Source organism: Microtus oregoni, unplaced genomic scaffold (genome assembly GCF_018167655.1).
Source record: "Microtus oregoni isolate MIOR12 unplaced genomic scaffold, Mior012 000054F_ref0000373, whole genome shotgun sequence".
Classification (NCBI taxonomy): Eukaryota; Metazoa; Chordata; class Mammalia; order Rodentia; family Cricetidae; genus Microtus; species Microtus oregoni.
The window spans coordinates 10,489,606-10,512,147 of NW_024543830.1; the positions used below are offsets into that span (position 1 = coordinate 10,489,606).

A 22,542-nucleotide genomic window follows, 5' to 3' on the forward strand; every position below is an offset into this window, starting at 1 on the left:
ACAGGGGGCAAAACAAAATAATAAAATGAGTGTCTCCATATTTCAAAGTGCCCGTCAGCCACCCCCACAGTCCCTCTCTCCTTCCTCTGCTCTGCTCGCCTAGAATCAAGGATCCCATCCACAATGCCTCTGTTCAAACTTACAGGTAGGTGTGCAGAAAGTATTTGGAGAGCTCGGGGATTTCTCCCCCGTGTGCAACCACTCCTTTAACCGCCGTGTCAGCTTCGTTATTTAGGGTCCATAATGCTTTAGATGTACACGTTATGGAGAGGCAAAGCATTTCCCAGTTCGCTTTCTTTCTGGTTGTGGGAGGAGGGTTATTTTCTCGAACTATGCCTTTGAATCCCTTAGAAAGCGGAGCCATCGACTCGATTACTCTAAGCAAAAGCTGTGCTTTCACAGACCCTAGAAGGGTTGTCTAGAGTGTACGAAAGATCCTGAGCACGGCAGAAACCTTAACCCAGGGTGTTCCAGTGCGCTACAACCCACACACACTTAGAAGGATTTCTTTAAAAAGAAATCAGTTGTATGTATGTTTCACTCTAAAAAGCCAGGCATGTGAAATAAAGAGAATAATTACACCAAAAGTCAAAGTAATAAACACTCACTTAGGAAAATTAGAAAACAGTAGCTTTAAAAGTCACATAGTCTTGTCAATGGTTCCAGGATCCACTCAACATTTTGGGGTTCAGCCTCTCAATCTGTCCTATGTAAAAGTAAAGGTGCCTTTAAGAAAACAGGCACATTTGTGTTATGCCAGTAAGTGTAGATAGCCTTTGGGCAGGAGAACGCTTTAGCCTACTGTTAAAATATGACTTATTATGTATTTATTCCAAACACTTTCTAGAAAGCTTTTGAAATTGCTGTGTGATATTCCAGCTTTCTTAATCTGGGTTTATTTTTTTTACCATATTTTATATGCATAAATATCATCTTGGCCTTATGCATCTAAAACCTTCTCTGTGTGAAACCGGGTCTGAGAAATGGTGGTTCAGTGGGTGCTACCAGCCGGCTTACCAATGAGCTGGTTTCGTTGACCTACTTACAGCATTGATGGAGTGCTCCGAACCCTCTTCATCAGGTTTCTTTATTTTGTTTTCTTTTAAATTTCCACCTTACAAAAAAATACTTTTAGGGGCTAGGAATGTGGGTTAGTAGTGGAGTGTGAGCTTGACAGCAACAAGCACAAGGCCCCAGGTTCAAACCCCAGCCCCACAGTGCCCCCAAAGAAGGACTTTTTAAAAGAGTATTAATGTGTGCAAGGAAGGGGATGAAAGTATAAAGCAACCTTATGTATCCCCATGATATCCTTGGGCAGCACACAGTAGGAGACCAGAGGATGAGCTAGAGAGCACTTTGTCCCACCCCTTTCTGCTGCAGCCTACATGCTGTCTCCCAAAGCCTGGGTTCACCGTCACACTGAGTGCTCAGAGATGTTCATGTGCTACGTCTTATTTTGCTTTACTTCACACAGGTCAAGGAAAATGTGAGTATCTTGGTCTATTTGTCCTGCCATGTACAAGTATCCATAGAAGAAATGACAGTGTTTCCTTAACTCACAATGGGGCTTATTTCTCAGCAGTGTTTGTAGATGGAACCACCAAATGCCAGTAGCGATTCATAATAGCTGTAGTTAGCAAGCAACTGTCATGGATTTCCAAAACACAAAACCCACTATTTTCCCCCCAAAGGAAACGAGCCTGATGTGATGGTGAACACCAGTAACTTCAGCACTAGGGAGGCTGAGGGTGGAAAGTTCAAGGCCAGCCTGGCCTACACAGGGAGACCTTGTCTTAAAATACAACAAGACACAAACAAACAAAGACTAACCCCCAAGTTGCTACCTCAAAATAAAGCATACAGAGGAGTTAACAGAGTCCACTAAACCTTGCCTTAGAAGATCCTCAACTCTAGTGCAAAAAAAAAAAATTGTTGTGAATTTTTTGGCCAGATAAAACCTGATCTTAGATAAAACTAGCTTTTGTTATGTGTCCCACCCTCTCTCAGATTCTGCTGTTCTTTTGCTGACGGATGTAGTTCTGCCTCCAAGTTCCTCTGTAAGATGAGACGGGGGAGGCAGGAAACCTGCAAGCTGGCCTCCCCACACATGAATGAACTCTGCTGGAAAATAAGCCTGGGTTTCTGGATCTGTCGGGTGTAGAAGCAAGCATGGTGATCTTTTTGTCGAGCCTTGTACTTCCTGCATTAGTAATCCCAAATGTTGGGGAGAGCACCCTGCAGATTTTAAACATGTCATGTCTGATCTTCAGAGCAGCGTTCTGGGGTTGACTTGTTATTAACTTGGTATCTCCCTTTCTGATGATGAACCACGAAGCTCCTGGGGACTATGTGGCTTGCCCAAAACCACCCAGATGTCATGGACCCTTTCTCACCTTAATCCAGTGCCTTCCTTTGCCACTTTACCTGTCTTCTTCCTATTTGTGCTATATAGATGTCCTGTCCCTCGGATACCGCCCCTCAGGTGTCCCATGATCTCACACATGCTCAGAAGGAGTCAGCGATTATCTATAGAAACCTGAGGAGATGGCGTCTCCTTCCTGATTTGGGTTGTCATCACATTTTGCCTACTTACTTTTAAAATATTAGTTCCATTTTTTTTCCTTCCCATATAGTCACCACCATGCCCCAAGTAGTTGGAAAGGCAGAGCTCTCGAATTAGAGATCCAATTTCAGCTGTGCTTGCTTGGAGTCAAAACAGCTGTTCAATTCTGCGGAACCAAATAGCAACCATATCATTTTTTTGGTCATCATGTACTTGAGATTATAATGTTTACTCTCAACTGTTGTAGTGGTTTAGAGAGATACAACCTTAGTAAAAGCTATACTCTAATATATATATATGAGACAAATAGATACGAACAGTCCCAGATAACAAACGCTGTTCTAAAAGAGCCAGGGCGTCACCAGATGGGATTTGGTTTCTGTCATCAATTCCACACTGTCCTTCCTGAGGTCTTGGGAAGCACTGCCACAGACCAGCATGACAAGCTATAGCGTCCTAACCCTCATCCTCATCATTGTAACCGACTGGTCTATTTCCATTGCCCTTCTGGTGCATGAAGCCTTTCTAACCTCTGCCTGCCACTCAGCTTTGAGGGGCCTGTGATGCTCTGGGAGGAACGGCGCTGTTTGTAGGGGTCGGCTGGTGGTGGGCTGGGCAGCATTCCCAGCCATCACCTATCTACTCGCGGTTTCGTTTGTCTCACCGGACTGCTGTGCTTGCCAGAGGACCACTAATAGCATCCAAACATTCTCGGTTTCTGGACGTGTTTGTGTTTACCAAGGCAATCAGGTGCTTGAGGTTCAAGCCACACAGTCTGCCCTGTTAACTCTGCCTTGGCCAGCCAGGATTTGAAACCAGCTTACCTGACAGCATTGGGGAAGTTATGAGTCACTCACTATCGTTGCTAATGCATGCTTCATCTCATACAGTCATAACTACATATCATCCTCAGTGGCCCAAAGCTGGCCGTGTGCTTGCCCGCCACTGCCAAATTACCTCATTCAGTTTAATCTGCTGCTTTGTTTTCCTGGAAGGGTTTCTACACACATTATCTCACTAGTATGTCACAGCCGCCTTGCAAGTGAGGCTGGGTTGGTAGTGGTGCCCCCACTTAACACACAAGGAAACTGAAACGGGGGTGTGTGTGTGAAGGAGTTGATAAGCACAGGGCAGAAGCTTGGACTCATTATACCATGAAATCAGATTGAAAATAATCACCTCTTGGAAGCCTGCAGAGACACTGGCAACAGAGGGTTGTTCTCTCTGTGGAGTTTGCTCTGCCATCTCCATAGCAGGTTTCTGCGCCGGGACTGTTCCAGTGGCTAGCTGCTGGCCTGTCACTGCTCTCCAGAAGCCCCAAGGAGCTCTTACAGGTGTGCAGGTGCTGATGGGGTGTGAGCTGGGCACGTGAAGCAGACAGTGGGACTCAGCAAAAACAGAGTTTGGCGGCCATCCCTGCCCTGAATGATGAGACTGGGTGGAGGTCATCCTTGCTTCTTCACTTTAAGAATGGGAAAACTTTAGCTGGGCGATGGTGGCACACGCCTTTAATCCCAGCACTTGGGAGGCAGAGGCTAGTGGCTCTCCATAAGTTTGAGGCCAGCCTGGTCTACAGAGTGAGTGCCAGGACAGGCTCCAAAGCTACACAGAGAAACCCTGTCTCAGAAAATGAAAAAAACAAAACAAAACAAAACAAAAAATAGGAAAACTTATGCTGCGTTCAATTCCCAGAACCCACCCACATGATGGGAGGAGAAAACTGACACCAAGGCTTGTTCTCTCTCTCTCTCTCATACACACACACACACACGGGGGGGGGGGGGTAGAAAATAGAATAGGAAAACTTAGTGTGTAACAGTGGGTTGGCTTTCTAAGTCACCCCTTGTCAAAGGTCCTACCCACAAGAATGGACCCCACCACATAGGCCTAAGTTTGGCAATTCCCTTTCTCCACATGACATGTATCACAGTTGCCAGTCTTTTGAAAAATAGAGGTGGTTGTAAAGACACTTCCCTCTGAAGAGCCCTAGAGACCACATTCCTTTCCTATATCTGCTCATTTCTCAGCCATAAGCTCCATGGGGATCGGCAGTCTTTAGAACAACCAGGAAGACCCAGACAACCAAATGGGAAGGACTGTGTTGTGTGATGGCTTTGAAATCAAACTTAGCTCTGCCAGGAATAAGTAATCTCATATTAAGAGTTTGTCCCGTAAGAGGCTAGCTGCATCTTTAGGGCCCTCCAGGTGTGTGCCCCATACACAGAACCCCACTAAAGTGGGAGCAGGCCTGAGTTCTGGCTGGAGATCAGCAAAGGCCCACACAATTTATCCTCATCCTTGTGCCTGATATCCAGCACCCCCTGGATGGTTTTTGGATAAGAACGTCAACTAATATGTGAAAAAAAAAAAAACCTCTTCTAGAAATTGATGATGCAATGCGTAGCTTTGCTGAAAAAGTCTTTGCCTCTGAAGTCAAAGATGAGGGAGGCCGGCATGAGATCTCCCCCTTCGATGTCGATGAGATCTGCCCGATTTCCCTCCATGAGATGCAAGCCCACATCTTCCACATGGAGAACCTGACCCTGTCCACGGATGGCAGGAGGTAAGAGCTTAAAGCAAAGGTGCAGTTGCTGGGGAGAAGCAGTAGGTCCTGAACGCAGGTCGGCCTGAACACAGGTCACAGACAGAAAGGCCTCTACTAGGCTTCCAAGTCCTTCCTCCTCCTCACTGCCTCGGTTAGGGCGAGATACCAACAACACAAGAAGAAAGCAGTGGGGCCCCCCACCCTTATCTACATCTCCTCAAGCCAAATAAAGCCTTTCTGTACCCCAGGAAGAGGGCGGAAGCCTCCCAAGTGGGCTGACAGCTGCGGCAAAGCCTCTCGACATAGACATAGCTAGCAGGTGAACCGGAAGGCAAATGCCTTCATCTTCAGATGTGGCCCCTAGTCACTAGCAGTGTTCTCTGGTGTGACCCCCTCTCCAGCCAGTCTGAGGGCACCATGCCCTTGAGGGGACACGTCATCCCTGCCCATGCTACACCTGTCATGCATGCTTCCCTTCCCCCAGGAGTTACCAGAGAGCGTTCATGAAAAAGAATCATTTCCCTTTCTTTCTAGCACTCCTGAGAGCTAATTCCTTTTGTTTGTTCATTGCAAACCCAGAAAAAGGCGCTTCCAGGGACGGAAGACGGTTAATTTGTCCATTCCACAAAGCGAAACATCTTCTACCAAACTGTCCCACATCGAAGAGTTTATTTCTTCATCCCCGACCTACGAGAGTGTGCCTGACTTCCAGAGGGTGCAGATCACTGGGGACTACGCCTCTGGGGTGAGTCGTGCTTGCGTTGCCGAGGTCTGCCGAGGTCTGCCGAGCTGCTGCGTGCCATCCTCCTCCCTGTTAGGGCAGAAGTGGCGTACCTCCTTTGCACCTTCCCCTGCAGTCAGCACTAGTGCTGAATGTCATTGCCATGCTCCTGTGCCGCTCTATACAACGCGGCAGGTGACCCAGGCTGCAGTGGACAGGCTGGGCAAAAGGACAAAGGAGAGCAGCGATGTGCAGCAGTTTGTTCCTGCAGACTGCTTCATAAAGTAGACAGAGAAGAGGGAATGAGGGACAAGGGCACTGAAAGATAGCTGCGGAGGTAAAGGTACTTGTCACCCAGGCTGGAAACCAGAGTTCAAACCTCAGGCCCCATATGGTGGAAGGAGGCACCCGACTCCCGCAATGGTCCTCTGACTTCCACATGCACACCATGGCGCATGCCCAAAACAAACAAATGAAGGGAAATATAATGGAGGAGGTGCTGAAGGAATGGCAACGGAGAGCTCTTGTTGCTCTGTCGGAGGACCTGGGTTCAATTTCCAGCACCCCCATGGTGGCTCATAACTGTCTGCTCAAGCATCCTTTGACCTCCATGGTCACAGTTGTGGCGCACACATGTATGCATGCAAAACATTCATGCATAGTAAAAATGTTAAAAAGAAAGGGAAATTCCCACGAGCTCATTGTCTTTAGGCCAAAGTCTCTGGGTTTGTTCCAGTTGCCTACCCAGCAGATGGTGCTTGGAATGGATTCTGGTATGTCACAGGGCTACTGAACTCCAGTTACCAACACTCGGCCCCGCTGGTCGATTAATAAATCTCTGCCACACAAACTTGCAGTATCAGCATCCTATTGGTGAAGCTGCTATCAGGTCCCCAGTCTCTGCTCCAAATATAAATACTGGGCCCCCTTCTCATGTAACTGACCCAGGCCTAAGATGCTCACAAGGCTCACGGTGCTGAAATGCAAGCTATTCTTGTTTATCTCCTTCGGCATGGTAACCAGGGTGTTGGGTAAATGGCAGGGGCAGGTGCAGACATTAAAGAACCAACGTGAAATGTTTAATTAAATGGTATATACATAGGAATCACAATTTGGAAAACTCCAGACTTCAAAGGGCTTAAAAATCAGGGGACAAACTCGGCGCTTCTGCATTTGGCAGACATGAGAACGGACAGAAGGGAGAAGATGCAAGAAAGGAAGGCAAGAGAGACCCCATGTTGGAAACCTGGGCCACCCGTCTTTCGCTTCACTTAGCGGCTGGATACAGCTGAGCTGCTGAGCAGTGTGCCACAGGACTGTGCTTCGTAGCCAACAGGGGCACCCTTGAAATGCAAACAGAGATGGGGAAGGTTGTCTCAGAGCTAAAGTCTCCAGCCTTTAGAATCAGATGATCAATTGACTCTATTTAATTGGTCCTTATTGAGGCCAACTGCTAAGGCTTTGAATGCTGAAGTGCTGAGGGTTGGGGTCGTGAGGGTGAGTGAGTGCCTTTGCCTGCGAGGAGCAGATAGGGGTCTGGTCTGTCACAGTGCTACATGGCTGTGAACAAGTGCCACTGGAAGCTGACCCCAGACTGAGCACTTACTTCAGGCGCTCTGGCTAAAGTTTGCATCTATCCCCCCACCTTCGTTTTCAAACCGAACTCATAAGATTTTATTTTATTATTTTTAAAATAATCTTCTTTTATTTTACATACCCATCCCAGTTCTCTCTCCCTCCTCTCCTCCTACTCCCTTCCACCTTCCCCTTACCCCATTTTCCACCACCTGGCTTTTTATTTTGTTTTGAGACAAGACCTTGATATATAGTTCTGACTGTCCTGGAACGCCTATGTAGATCAGGCTGGCCTTGAAATTACAGTGACCCTCCAGCCTCAGTCTCTTAAATGCTGGAACTATAGGCTTGTGCCATCATTTCCAGTTTCAGAGGTTTGCATTTGGAACGCGTAAATATCACGTGAAAGGAAGAATACATATACAACGTTAGAATGGGTTCTCCTTAACGATGAAATCACGGGGTCTTGGGTATGACTCAGTAAGTCCACTTACAGTGAAAGAAGGAAGGAACTGAGTTCAAATCCCCAGTACTCATGGCCACACTTGCCTGTGACGCTTGTGCTGGGGGGAGCAGAGACAGTCTCTGGGTCCTACTGGCTGCCAGACCAGCTCCAGGTTCAGTGAGGGACCCTCTCTCAAGGGAATAAGGCAGAGAGTGATGGAGCAGGATACCCAGTGTCCTCTTTGGACATGCACACCTGCAGCATACTCACGCACACACACACACACACACACACACACACACACACACACACAATCAACTGTAAAATAGGGACATTTTCAGAACAGATGCAATTAGAAATCATTATGTTACGTGAGATAAACCAGACTCAGAAGGACAGATACATCACATTTTCCTACATGCAGAACCTGATTTAAAATTGTGTCTATGACAAAGCCAGAAATTGGAAAAGGGACCATGAAATGGAGGAAAAGATCTTAAGAAAGGGGGGAAATAGAGGACATGCAATAGGAAAGCAGGGGGACAGGGGACTTGCTGGATGATAAAGGGGAGCAACTGCAGGAAGAAGGGGCATGGGAGAGGGCAGCAGACAAAGAAATGGATAAGAATGGAGCATATTGACACATAGGAAGACGCCATGATGAACCCACGACTTTGTGTGATAAGTTAAAAACAAACAAAAACAGTGGTCAAAAGCAATCAGTTCTTTTAATCACTTTTCAAAAAATTTTTTGAAGCCGGGCGGTGATGGCGCACACCTTTAATCCCAGCACTCGGGAGGCAGAGGCAGGTGGATCTCTGTGAGTTCGAGGCCAGCCTGGTCTACAAGAGCTAGTTCCAGGACAGGAACCAAAAAGCTACCGAGAAACCCTGTCTCGAAAAATCAAAAAAAAAAAAAATTTTTTTTTGATAATCACCACTATGTAACAAAAAACAAAACAGGATGTCTGGAGACTCTGTGATAGGGTATTTGGCCTTGACTTGAGTCCTAGAACCAAAAACCTCAGAAACAAATGCAAAATTCAGAGGAAAGATTCCTATCGCAGGTAAGGTATGGTGGAGAGAAAGAAAAGAGATAGAAAAACTCCAGGAGTCAGTCTGGAGAGAGTCCCGGGGTCCCAGTCAGCCAGGCAGGAGAGGTCCAGCAGGGCCCCAGTGCCCAGGAAAGCCGGAACTAAGAGAGATCAGCCTGACCACCTCCAGCTTCTCCCAGGCGTAGCTCTGACACTTTCTCGGCAGGTAACAGTTGAAGACTTCGAGGTGGTTTGTAAAGGTCTCTATCGGGCGTTGTGTATACGGGAGAAATACATGCAGAAGTCATTCCAGAGGTTCCCCAAGACTCCCTCCAAGTACCTGAGGAACATCGACGGTGAAGCCTTGGTAGCAAATGAGAGCTTCTATCCAGGTAACTTGTTCTCTCATGAACGTAAGGAATAGAGCGTTTGGCTTACCTACTAAATATGAATTTCAACAAATGTTCTTAGATTATCAGTGACCCAGCCTTAAGGTATCATCGTTGCCATTGGCCCCGACCTGTGATTCATATGTCAATACCTCTCAACCTGCTCTCTCCAGCGGGTTCCAAATCCCACTTAGGCCTGCATGTTTCTTTCCTTGTTTCAGTGTTTATAAAAGTGTCCTAATTACTGGCCTACGGTTCACTCTCACCATCTCTTGCTTTGTCCTCACATCTATCCTGGTTATTAACAGATCCAAGCATGTTATTTTCCTGATAAACAAAAAACAAAAACTTTCACTTCCCCCATTCCCCTACAGAGCCAGTCAGAATCATCTGCCTTCACCAAAGGGCACCTCAGCTCTTCAGGCTCCTACCTGCTCACTTAACCAAGTTTTCCTTAGTCTTTGTTATGGATGGGAGTGTTTGTTTGTGATAGGACCTCAGGTTCACCCAGGTCGGCCTCAAACCGTGCTCCTCAGAGAGGATGTCCTTGACTCTAATCCTGCTGTCCTCCCTTCTCAAGTTCAGGCTCCTGGGCTTGCACGTCACCCTCAGCTTTAGTTGGAGGCCGCTCCTGCTCTCTGGGTAGCACAGCACCTCCCTGAGCTGCTAGGCTGCTCTGCATGCCTGGCTGGCCTTTCTCCTTGCTCGCTCACTCTGAATCCACGTCTAGAGGCAGCTGAAGATTTCAGGCTGCAGCCCACATTCCATTGTTTCTTACCTGCCTCTGCCTCTCTAAAAGGCGTCTACAGGGCTGGTGAGATGACCTAGAGGGTAAAGGAGGCCTTCTGCTGAGCCTAAAGGCCTGAGTGTGAGCCCCAGACCCACTAGGTGGGAAGAGAACGACTCTCGCGAGATGTCTTCCCACGTGCTGTGGCACACGTGCTCATATATTCATACATACAAATAAATGTAGAAGTAAGTAAAATCTTAAAAAGAATAGAATGTCCCGACTCTCCTAAAGACATCTGTTTTATATAATTACACAATTTAATAATCAGATTTCGCCCAGTTTGAGCATTCCTCTTGTATAACTGTATCACAATTGGTTTAATTAACTCCTATTTTTAGGCATTTAGATTTAGAACTTTTTGTTTTACTTTGGGCTCATGTAGTCCAGATTGGCCTCAAACTTGTGATATAGCCAAGGATGACCTTAAACTGATCAATTTTGCCTTTACCTCCCAAATGCTGGGGTTACAGAAGTGTAACGCCAACCCCAAACAGATGTGGACCTGCACGTGTGTGCTGTGGCTGCGCATACTTGTTATGTGTGTGCATATGTGTGTGCATACTTAGCTACAGAACAAGTTGGAAACCAGCTTGGATTGTGAGAACCAGTCTCAAAAATCCAACCCCACCCCATCTCCTGAGCTAAACAAACACATAGATGAACAAATAGAAATAAGAAGTGGTGGCGCACGCCTTTGATTCCAGCACTCAGGAGGCAGAGGCAGGCGGATCTCTGTGAGTTCGAGGCCAGCCTGGGCTACATAACGAGTGCCAGGCCAACCAAGGCAACGGAATGAGGCCTTGCCTCAAAAATAAATTTGAAAAATGTATTTGTAAGTAGTATATTAATTACATTACATAAATACTACTTCTAAATAACTTGAAAAACATTTTTATACTAGGTAAAATGTTATCATAGTTATTTTATACTTCTCTTTGAGTCATTTTGAAAAATCAGTGTGAAAATAAGCTTTATATAAAGAACATGTTAGGCTAGGCACGGTGGCACATGCCTTAAGTCCCAGCACTCAGGAGGCAGAGTCAAGAGGAAAAGTTGTACAATTATAACTGATGAAGTAAGTAAGAGATGACTAGCCAGATACTGCAGTATTTCTTATATGGATTATGTTTACATGGTCCCTCGTCCCATATGCTGATATATTGCCCTGTGTTTCATTGAAAAAGTCTTTACCCCTCCTCCGAAGAAGGGAGAAGACCCCTTTCGCACAGAGGACCTCCCTGCGAACCTGGGCTATCACCTCAAGATGAAGGACGGTGTGATTTACATCTACCCTGATGAAGCAGCAGCCAGCAGAGGGGAGCCTAAGCCCTACCCTTACCCAAATCTGGATGACTTCCTGGACGACATGAATTTTTTGCTTGCTCTAATTGCACAAGGGCCTGTGTAAGTGTTACTTGAGATCTAAACGTCAGCAATCGGTGTTATTGGTGGATGAAAAATGCCGATAGTGTGTTAAAATACTGCACTAAACTCCTTTATTCCTTGTAATGACCATATGCGATGCATCTATCATCTATCATCTATCTATCTATCTATCTATCTATCTATCATCTATCATCTATCTATCTATCTATCTATCTATCTATCTATCTATCTATCATCTATCATCTATCTATCTATCTGTCATCTATTTATCATCTATCTATCGTCTATCTATCTATCATCTATCCTGGCTATTATCTGTTTATTTACTTGAAGTGTTTCAAATGGCCCAGGCTAATATCAAACTTGCTCTGTAGTCGTGACTGACCTTGAACTTCTATCCTTCTGCCTTCACCTCCCAAGTGTGGGATTACAGGCTCGCACCACCACGCTCAATATTTATGCAGTGCTGGGGAGTGAACACAGGACTTCTTACAGATAGGCATTCTATCAACTGAGCTACAGCCCTGCTGATACACTCTTTTTTCCCCTTTAGATTTTATGATTTTATTACTATCGTTATTATTTTGCTTTGTTTTTTGAGACAGAGTTTTTCTGTGTGGTTCTGGCTGTCCTGGAACTCATTCTTTCGACAAGGCTGGCCTATAATTCACAGGGATCCACCCACCTCTGCCTCCCGAGTGCTGGGATTAAAGGCGTGCATCACCATTGCCCAACTTATTTTATTATTATTTTTTCTTTCTTTTTTTTTAAGATTTATTTATTATATATACGACATTCTACCTCCATGTATGCCCGCACGCCAGAAGAGGGCGCCAGATATCATTACAGATGGTTGTGAGCCACCATGTGGTTGCTGGGAATTGAACTCAGGACCTCTGGAAGAGCAGCCAGTGCTCTTAACCACTGAGCCATATCTCCAGCCCCTATTATTTTTAATTACGTGTATATGCAAGTGTCTGTGTGTGGGTATGTGCACATGAGCTCCAGGGTGGCCAGAGGCATCAGATCCCCTGGCCTGGTGGTGGCAGGTGGAGCTGAGATGGAGTTGTGAGGTGCCAGAAGTGGGTTCTGGGAACCAAATTCAGGACTTTCTAACTAACCACTGAGCCATCTCCCCACCCCACCCTCCCCTGACATACTTCAATTACGGTTCAACAAGCTGAAGCATCTGAAAGTGGAGGAAGGCAAGTAAGTACCTCTGTGTCACACAGTGCTGAATCAGGACGGCGTCCAGGTCTACTGCCTCCACAGCTGGGGACCTCACCTTTGACTGACACGGTCCCCATAGATTTTTAAAAGCTTTCCCACGTCCTTCTTCAGTATTTTGTCCAATTTTGCTGAAAAGCTGGGTAACTGTAGAGGAACAAACAGTATTTCTTCCCACAACTGTTTCCTCCCGTGGGTGAGGCGAGTCCTAGAGACTTTGAAATTGTTATGTTTCCTTACCTGTCCGGATAGACTGACGAATCCCGTGTGTTGACTTTCCACAGTAAGACTTACGCCCACAGGCGTCTGAAGTTCCTCTCCTCCAAGTTCCAGGTCCATCAGATGCTGAACGAGATGGATGAGCTGAAGGAGCTGAAGAACAACCCCCACCGGGACTTTTATAACTGCAGGAAGGTGAGTGCACCGCACCCACCTTGCCCTTAAGGACAAGAAGCTGTTTGCCGATGAACCCACCGCTGCTGCAGGTTGCGTGGACTTTAGTGAAGGCAGGTAGAGCATATCTAGAACATTCCAAGTGCCATTCTGTTGTTTGTCCAAGAGGGGGAAAAAGGCAGTTTATTTAAAGTCGTGTGTGAGTACGTACTTGGGCAAGGGAGATGGGAGGGATTGGCACTTTGAGTGCAGGTACTCTAGGGTCCAGACAGTATTGGAGCCCCTGGAACTGGAGTTATAGGCAACTGTGAGCTACAATGTGCTGGGAACTGAACTCAGGTCCTCTGCAAGAGGAATACGCCCTCTTAACTGCTGAGCCATTCCTCTAGCTTTTCCTATTGATTTTTGAGACATGATGGCTGTGCAGCCCTGGCTGGCTGGAACTCATTATGTGTACCAGGCTGCCTTCCAATCCACAGTGGTCCTCCTGCCTGTGCCTCCTGAGTGCTGGGGTTACAGCACGCACCATGTCTGGCTAATATTCATTTTATAAATTGGGCGTGATAAGCTAAGTGTGGTGGCCCATCTTTAATCTCAGTATTGGGGGAGCAGAGACAGTGGATCTCTGTGAGTTCAAGGCCAGCCTGATTTACAGAATGAAAGTCTGTCTATAGATAGATAGATAGATAGATAGATAGATAGATAGATAGATAGATAGATGGATAAATGGACTATGTGTCTGAAATCCCAGTCCTTGGGAGGTGAAGGTAGGAGGATCAGGAGTTTGAAGTCATCTTCAGCCGCATTTTAACTCAGGGCCAGTCTGGGCTGCGTGAAATTGCCTTGAACAGTCAAATAATATTGTACTTATAAATTTTGTTTTTATCATATCATCAATGTACCAAGACAGTTTTCAGGAGTCAGCTCTCTGTGGACATCAAGTTTGGTGGCAAATGCTTTTACCTGCTGAGTCAGCTTCCTGCCCTAATTTTGTTTGGTTTTGCTTTTTGTTTTGGTTTGGCTCAAACTGAGTTTGAAGTTTGAAGTTGAACTTTTGAAGTATATAGTTGAAGACAACTATAAACTCCTGATTTCCTGCCTCTTCCTCCCCAGGGCTGGGATGTGGCAGGGATTACTGGCATGTGCCAGTGTAGCCAACAAGCTTCCTAACATCTTCCTTAACTTCTCTGGGTACAAAAGTTATGATAGTTACATTGCTTCTAATTTTATTTGTGGCGTAGAGAACAAGCTATAAGAATTTTGCTTCAATATGTCGGAAGCACATCGGATGCGCTGATGCTCGGGAGGGGCGAGCATCATCCCTGCACCCAGCTAAACTGCTCACAGTCTTGGACAGGTGCAGAGAGGACACAAATGGGTCCTTACCACTGGGCCACCTCCATCAGCTGTCAGTCCACACCACCGTCTGTTCCTTCCTCCCTCCTTGGCGGAATCTGCAGGCGCTGTGGCCACTGACAGTGGAGGAAAGAAGGCTGATTGCCGGTTTTTCTCCCTCTGAATGTGCACATAGGTGGATACTCACATCCATGCAGCCGCATGCATGAACCAGAAGCATCTGCTGCGCTTTATTAAGAAATCCTATCACATCGATGCGGACAGAGTGGTCTACAGCACTAAAGAGAAGAATCTGACCCTGAAGGAACTTTTTGCTAAATTGAATATGCATCCCTACGACCTGACGGTCGACTCTCTGGATGTTCACGCTGTAGGTTGGGAAGATGCTTAGTTTTCTCACACGGAACCCCAGATGTCCCACAGCCCTCTTCACTACCTTGGCTACTGTGATGACCGAAAGTACCTCTGATGAGTTTTGAGGTTCACCCACTATCGCTCACACTGAGCTTCGTCCTTGGAGCCCATCCTTTTCCCCTGAGATCCACCCCGTTTCACTTGGTCATCCCCAGGGTTATGTGCCCAGGAAACTCTTATGATCAAAACTTCTGCTCTTGTTTCCTGATTCAGGGACGCCAGACATTCCAACGTTTTGATAAATTTAATGATAAATACAACCCCGTGGGTGCGAGTGAGCTTCGGGACCTCTACCTAAAAACAGACAATTACATTAAAGGGGAATATTTTGCCACTATCATTAAGGTGAGTAAAAAAATATTTAGTATGGGTTCATGAATGAGGAGGAAAGGAGGGAAGACAGGAAAGAAGGAAGGAAGGAAGGAAGGAAGGAAGGAAGGAAGGAAGGAAGGAAGGGAGAAGGGGAGGGAAGGGAGGTGTCTGGGGAAATGCCTCTCTGATTCTAGGGTAGAGAAGTTAAGGTGTGATTTAGCGGGTGAAGACCTGGCCTTCGATGTTTGGGTAGATCTAAGAGCATTCCTTGTGATGCTGTGTTTTAAGAAGCAAGAGTAGCAGGGCTGGAGAGATGGCTCAGAGTTTAAGAGCACCGACTGCTCTTCCAGAGGTCCTGAGTTCAATTCCCAGCAACCACATGATGGCTCACAACCATCTGTAATGAGATCTGGCGCCCTCTTCAGGCATGCAAGCATACATGCAGGCAGAACATTATATACATAATAAATAAAATCTTGAACAAACAAACAAGAGAAGCATGTGGGATAGGGGTTATGCCACTGAGGAATGGGGGTATATACAGCTGTTCTTGTCTTGCAGGCCCCATGGCTATCTCTCTCTCATCATCCTTAGCCTGACCTTTTCCCGAGGTCTCTGTCACATCTTACCAGTCTTTGTCCTTGCTCAGTCTTGGATACTTCTCTTCTCACTCCCTTTCACAGTACCACAGCTCTGTGGAGGATGTATTTCCCCTCCCTACATCTCATGGGTCTTGACCTCTGGGAGGACTTGTGGGAATTCCTGGCCTCAGACCCTTCTCTTGCCTTTACAGGAGGTGGGTGCAGACCTGGTGGAGGCCAAGTACCAGCATGCGGAGCCCCGCTTGTCCATCTATGGTCGCAGTCCGGATGAGTGGAGCAAACTCTCCTCCTGGTTTGTCTGCAACCGCATCTATTGCCCCAACATGACGTGGATGATCCAAGTCCCCAGGATCTAGTACGTATTTAGGCCTCCCTGAGGGGGCTGGGCCCTCAAGTCTGTCCTCTCCTGCCTCTCCTCTCAACCTGAACTAGAATTTAGTTTAAATAAATGTCAGTTTTGTTGAAGGGGCTACACTGGGAACTAGCTCCAAAATCATCTCTCTCTCTCTCTCTCTCTCTCTCTCTCTCTCTCTCTCGTAAGGTCTTGCTATGTAGCCCAGGCTGACCTAAAATTTGAAATTTCTCACTATATAACCCAGGCTAGACAATCCACCTGTTTCTATCCCCTGCACGCTGGGATTACAGAATTGTGCCACCATGTCAGAATCCAATTATCGCCGTCTTGTATCTGAACCTTTGCTGCCACTTCTGGCTGATTTTGTAGCCAGGGTGTTTGTCAGCAGTGGTACCGAGGACGTCTACCCCCTCCATGGATGTGCAGGCACTCCCTGCCTGCAGGAATGGTTTCTCTCCTGTGTGCGACATCATTGGTCTTTTATCTAACTTACATGCTCTCTGCCAACCTGCTTGTGTGCCCTCTGGAAATGCCAGGTTTCGTTCTGGAAATGGAGAGATGGCTCAGCTGGTAAAGTGTTTGCTCCACAACTATGAAGCTTAGATTATGAGTTCAGATCTCTCAAAATACCTAAAAATGGGAATGAGTTGTTATGTGGATTAATGTAACTAATATTTTTTGGCTATTTAGAAAAGTTTCTGGTGCTGGCTGGGAGTGGCATGAGCCTTTAATTCCAGCAGAGGCAGGCAAATCTCTGAGTTCGAGGCCAGCCATGTCTACAGAGTGAGTTCCAAGATTACCAGGGCTACACAGAAAATTCTTGTTTTTTTTTTTTTTTTAAAAAAACCAAAAAAGAAGTTTCTGGCATATATAAAGTGGTATAATTTATTGTTACCACAGATGAAGTGTGTGTGTGTGTGTGTGTGTGTGTGTGTGAGAGAGAGAGAGAGAGAGAGAGAGAGAGAGAGAGAGAGAGAGACTCTCCCAGAGTGTTGAAACTATCAAATTCTAGGCATGCGCCACCACTTTTGTCTGGTTCGTGGGGTACAGGGGATTGAACCCAAAAGCTTTGTGCACACCAGGCAAGCACTTTACCAATGGAGCTGCATCCCCCTCCCCAGACAGGAACTCTTGATGGCAGCTTCCCGTTTGCTGTCTTGTGACACACGTGTGTTTGATCGCTGAGATCCCTATGGCACAATTACTATATTCCTCATAGCTGGACTTGGTTGTAAAAGTTGTTTTCTTGCCACAGGGAGTTTATAGAAGAGCTGGGATATGTGGTCCAATTCCCGTCCAACCTAAACTCCTGCTCATGTGTGTGCAAGGAGACTGTCTGGGAGTGGGTGCAGGATGAACACACCAGGCCCTTTTCTGACAAGTGACAGTTGGTTCTCTGGCTCCCACAGAGTGGGAGCTATGCTTCCCCTCCTCCTAAGTTCCCTTTCCTTTCACCGTTAGTGATGTGTTCCGATCCAAGAATTTCCTGCCACACTTTGGAAAGATGCTGGAGAATATTTTCCTTCCAGTGTTTGAGGCCACCATCAACCCCCAAGCTAACCCAGACCTCAGTGTCTTTCTCAAACACGTAAGTATGACCCTTCGGGCCCTTATTCCTCTCCTGAGCCCGTTGTCCTTGCTGGCCATCGCCGACTCTCCCTACTTATCTTTAAATCGACCTCCCCTTTGGAGCTGTTTGAGGAACTTCTCTGCGGACAGAGCCTCTGCCCTTGAACTGAACCCACGGTATGGCTCACTTTCCTGACAGATCACTGGCTTTGACAGCGTGGATGATGAGTCCAAACACAGTGGTCACATGTTTTCCTCCAAGAGTCCCAAGCCTGAGGAGTGGACAATGGAGAACAACCCATCCTATACTTACTATGCCTACTACATGTATGCAAACATCACAGTGCTCAACAGCCTGAGAAGGTAAGTGCAGGAGAAGTGGGGTGGAAGGGCTGCCTTTGCATGAGTGTATTTATGTGTGTGTATTAGCACTGGAGAGCACCTGCAGGGGGAGGGGTCAGAGGGCAGATGTCGGTTCCCTTCCTCCAGGTTACTGAGGCGGGCCTCTTCTTTCTACCATACTACATACTAGACCTGAGTGTCTGGCGGTTCTTGTCTCAGCTTTCCTTCTCACCTAGGGGTCCTGGGGTCACAGATGCACACCACTGCCTCTTGCTTTTCTTTTTCTTTTTAAAATTCCTTTTAAAGATTTATCTATTTTTACTTTATGTGTACGAGTGTTTTGCCTGCATGTATGTCTGTGCACCATGTATGTGCCTGGTACCCAGGGAGGCTCACACTAACACTGAAGTCCCTATAGATGTACTCATTCTCCGTTGCCTCCTTGTCCCACCATATCCTCTGCTGCCTCTTTATTGAAAAATGATTGTATTTAGTAAGAATTATGATGAAGATTTGTAGTTTATGTTTTGATGGATCTGTTTGGTGGTTGTTCCCTTCCCAAGTGTTAACTCTGCCAATGGATTTTCCTGTAAATCTCTTCATCCAGAACCTGGGGTTCCCTAGCCCATCCCTCCACTCAGAACCTGGGGTTCCCATAGCCCATCCCTCCACTCAGAACCTGGGGTTCCCATAGCCCATCCCTCCACTCAGAACCTGGGGTTCCCATAGCCCATCTCTCTGCCCAGAACCTGGGGTTCCCATAGCCCATCTCTCTGCCCAGAACCTGGGGTTCCCACAGCCCATCTCTCTGCCCAGAACTTGGGGTTCCTACAGCTCATCTCTCTGCCCAGAACCTAAGGTTCCCACGGCCCTTTTGTTTTCACAGGGAACGAGGCATGAACACATTTCTGTTCCGCCCTCACTGTGGGGAGGCGGGAGCGCTCACTCATCTCATGACAGCCTTTATGATAGCAGACAATATTTCTCACGGCCTGAATTTAAAGAAGGTGAGTTTGAAGCTTTTTAAATTTAATTTAATTTTGAGACAGGGTCTTATGTAGCCCAGGCTGGACTTGAATTTGCTATGTAGCTAAAGATGACTTTGAATTCCTAATCCCCTTGCCTCTGCTTCTGATTGCTGGGCTTTGGGATTACAGGTGAATACCACCACATCTGGCTTAGAGTCTTTTCTCTCCCACCCCCTTTTGTTTTTTTTTTTTTTTTTTTTTGAGATAGGGTTTCTCTTTGTAGCTCTGGCTGTTCTGGAACTCACTCTGTTGACCAGGATGGCCTCAAACCCACAGAGATCTTCCTGCCTCTGCCTCCTGAGTGCTGGGATTATAGGTGTGCGCCACCATGCCAGGCCGGAGTATATTCTTAATAGTAATAATAATTCTATATTAGAGCCTGTAACAAATAAATCATTATGGTCCATTTTCAGTATGATCTGTATTTTGAGCTCATCAGTGAATCAAGAATGAGCAGGAGGCACTCCGCCTCTGTCTTCCCTAGTAGGCAGCTGGCATCTGATAGCCTGAATGCTTTGTACTTTCTCTTTAGGGTTGAAAAGTCCAAGGTATCAGGAGAGGGGGGACAGGGCAGCTCTCAACCCCCAGGAGGATGGGGAACTTGGGGTGAGGACTAAGCTAGCCTCGTGGGAAAGACTGTAACTCCTTGGAGAACCAGCCCACGACGCAAAGGGAGCAGGACATTTTCATATCATGATCAGGGACTACGGAAAACACAGCCATTGCTGTCTCTTCTCTAGGTTGTTATCCAACTTTGCAAGGTTGAAAAGGAACAGCTTCAATTTCGCTACTCTGAGTCTTTAGTACCCTTATTATGAAATGAGGGTCACTGAGCATGAATCATTTGGGAGGGTTACTTAGGTAGCTCATTCTAGGAGAGCTGCTAAGGGTTTCTCTCAAGGTTTCCTTGCTAGTCGCCCTCAGAAATGAATGAACACACATCTCCCGACTTCCATGTTAGAACTCTGGCGGGTAAAATCAGAGGTTGGCTTGGCTTCCCTGCAGCTACTTTTTGCCAGGTTTCTTGTTGTAGCTTGCTTTAAAATGTCTCTTGTGATAGTCATAACTTTCATGTAGCCAAAAAAAAAAAAAAGTTGGTTTCGGGGAGACTCTTTTGAGCTTTAGTTGTCTAGATCAGACCATCTAACTTTGATAACTTAATATTCAAGTTTAAAGAACTGATTTTATCCAATGCTTCTGGAAGCCATACCAGAACATTTAATTTTCAGTATTTACATTGAAATTACAATCAGCCTGGTTAAGAGCAGTGGCTGCTCTTCCAGAGGACCTGGGTTCAAGTCCTGGCACCTACATGGTAGCTCACAACTGCCTGTAACTTCGGTTCTAGGGGATCTGACACCTTCACACAGATACACATGCAGGCAAAACACCAATGCACATTAAGAAGAAAGAAAGGAAAGAAAAAAAGAAAGAAAGGAAGGAAAGAAAGAAAAAAGGAAGGTGATGGAGGAAGGTCATTGGCTAATAAAGGAACTGCCCTGGCCCATTTTATTGGTTAGAGGATAGGTGGGAGGAGTAAACAGAACAGAACGCTGGGAGGAAGAGGAAGTGAGCTCAGAGACTCCACAGCTCTCTCGGGAGCAGACGCCTCAGAGAGAGACGCCATGCCCCACTCCCGGGATGAAGCTCCGACCCAGGATGGACTAGGCTAGAATCTCCCTGGTAAGCGCACCTTGGGGTGCTACACACAGATGATTAGAAATGGGCTAAATTAATATGTGAGAATTAGCCTAGAAGAGAATGGGCCAAGCAGTTTTTAAATGAATACAGTTTGTGTGTTGTTATTTCGGGGCATAAGCTAGCCGAGCAGGCGGCTGGGGTGCCAGGGATGCAGCCCCGCCGCCCTTATTATTACAGGAAGGAAGGAAGGAAGGAAAGAAGGAAAGAAAGAAGGAAGGAAGGAAGAAGGAAAAGAAACTATAACCACTCTGTAGGATTTAAGACACCTTTGTGGAAAGCTAAACCATAGGGTTGATCAGGGACTTTTAAGATTTCTAGGGTCTATTCCTTTTCACCATCCTCACGGTCGCTTTTCCTTTCTTTCCAGAGTCCTGTGTTACAGTACTTGTTTTTCTTAGCCCAGATTCCCATCGCCATGTCACCATTAAGTAACAACAGCCTGTTTCTCGAATATGCAAAAAATCCTTTCTTGGATTTCCTCCAGAAAGGCCTGATGATCTCGCTGTCAACCGACGACCCGATGCAATTCCATTTCACCAAGGTACACGCCGAAGCGTGAGCAATGCAAGTGTGTTTTGCAGCGCCATCACTCCCCACCCAGAAACTGAAAGTCCAATCAAGGCACTTCTTCCTTCTCTTTACGTAGGATGTGTAGTGTTTCTTTTACTAAGGCACCCCTTTCCTTATTTACATAAATAACTGCAGGAGCCCCTGATGGAAGAATATGCCATTGCTGCGCAAGTCTTCAAGCTGAGCACCTGCGACATGTGTGAGGTGGCCAGGAACAGTGTCCTGCAGTGTGGAATTTCTCACGAGGTAGACTGGATTGTAGCTGACTGCCCTTCTGAGCATGGGGGTCTAGCGATCTACACATTGAAAAATTAGTGGAACGCCGGGCAGTGGTGGTGCATGGCTTTAATCCCAGCACTCGGGAGACAGAGGCAGGCAGAGCTCTGTGAGTTCGAGGCCAGCCTGGTCTACAGAGTGAGTTCCCGGACAGGCTCCAAAACAACCGAGAAATCCTGTCTCGAAAAAAAAAATAAAGAAAAGAAAGAAAAAAGAAAAATTATTGGAAATGAGGGGTGTGAGGAAATCCATGAATACATGAGGAGAAGCTGATGCACAAGCCACATAGAGTTGCTATGACAGGGACTAGAAAAGACCATCCTGGGCTGGGGATTTAGCTCAGGGAGTGGTAGAGCCTGGAAGGCTCTGATTTGAATCCCTGTGCCTCCCCCACTGAATTCTGTCCTCTGGCCATGTCTCTCAGGAAATAATACATTTGATTTCTCAGGGAACATGCACACAGAGGCACCAAATGAATGGCTTGCTGTTTTTCCTTTGGTTTATGAGTAACATGAAGATTACGGTGGAGGATGTGATCACCGTCTATCCCAGTGGGGAAAGGAGACATTGAGCTTTCTCCTCCCGTTGTCTTACAGGAAAAAGCCAAGTTTCTGGGCAACAATTACCTGGAGGAAGGCCCCGTTGGAAATGACATCCGGAGGACAAATGTCGCTCAAATTCGCATGGCCTATCGCTATGAAACTTGGTGTTATGAACTCAACTTAATTGCTGAGGGTCTCAAACCAACAGAATAAATAAACTGGATAACTCTGTGAGTGGGGTTTTCACTGAGTCTGAAACCTGTAGTACCAGTTATCACGACCCTACTCTTAAAATAAGGCAAGCATTGTATTAAGTGTTTCACTGATATTTCATCTACTCAGTTCCTTTCATGCCTTTGTACAGTAGATATAATTTCTATTTTGGTGATAACGAGCAAATGTGAATTA

The 22,542-nt window shown here is 46.4% G+C and overlaps 1 protein-coding gene across 2 annotated transcripts; it reads left to right on the plus strand.

Annotated features, from left to right (window-relative positions):
* The first annotated feature begins 55 nt into the window (after positions 1-55).
* Ampd1 (adenosine monophosphate deaminase 1) lies at positions 56-22,357 on the plus strand. Of its 2 annotated transcripts, none has more exons than XM_041638141.1 (15): positions 56-145; positions 4,946-5,126; positions 5,688-5,853; positions 9,109-9,274; positions 11,246-11,465; positions 12,959-13,088; positions 14,599-14,793; positions 15,051-15,182; positions 15,943-16,106; positions 17,568-17,694; positions 17,875-18,038; positions 18,904-19,024; positions 21,114-21,287; positions 21,452-21,562; positions 22,189-22,357. In XM_041638141.1, exons 1-15 carry the CDS (start codon positions 124-126, stop codon positions 22,345-22,347), a joined length of 2,232 nt encoding a protein of 743 aa, XP_041494075.1. In that variant the 5' UTR covers positions 56-123; the 3' UTR covers positions 22,348-22,357. The 2 variants fall into 2 exon arrangements, with proteins under 2 accessions (XP_041494075.1, XP_041494077.1); XM_041638143.1 differs by having other exon boundaries at positions 106-160.
* Positions 22,358-22,542: the final 185 nt, after the last annotated feature.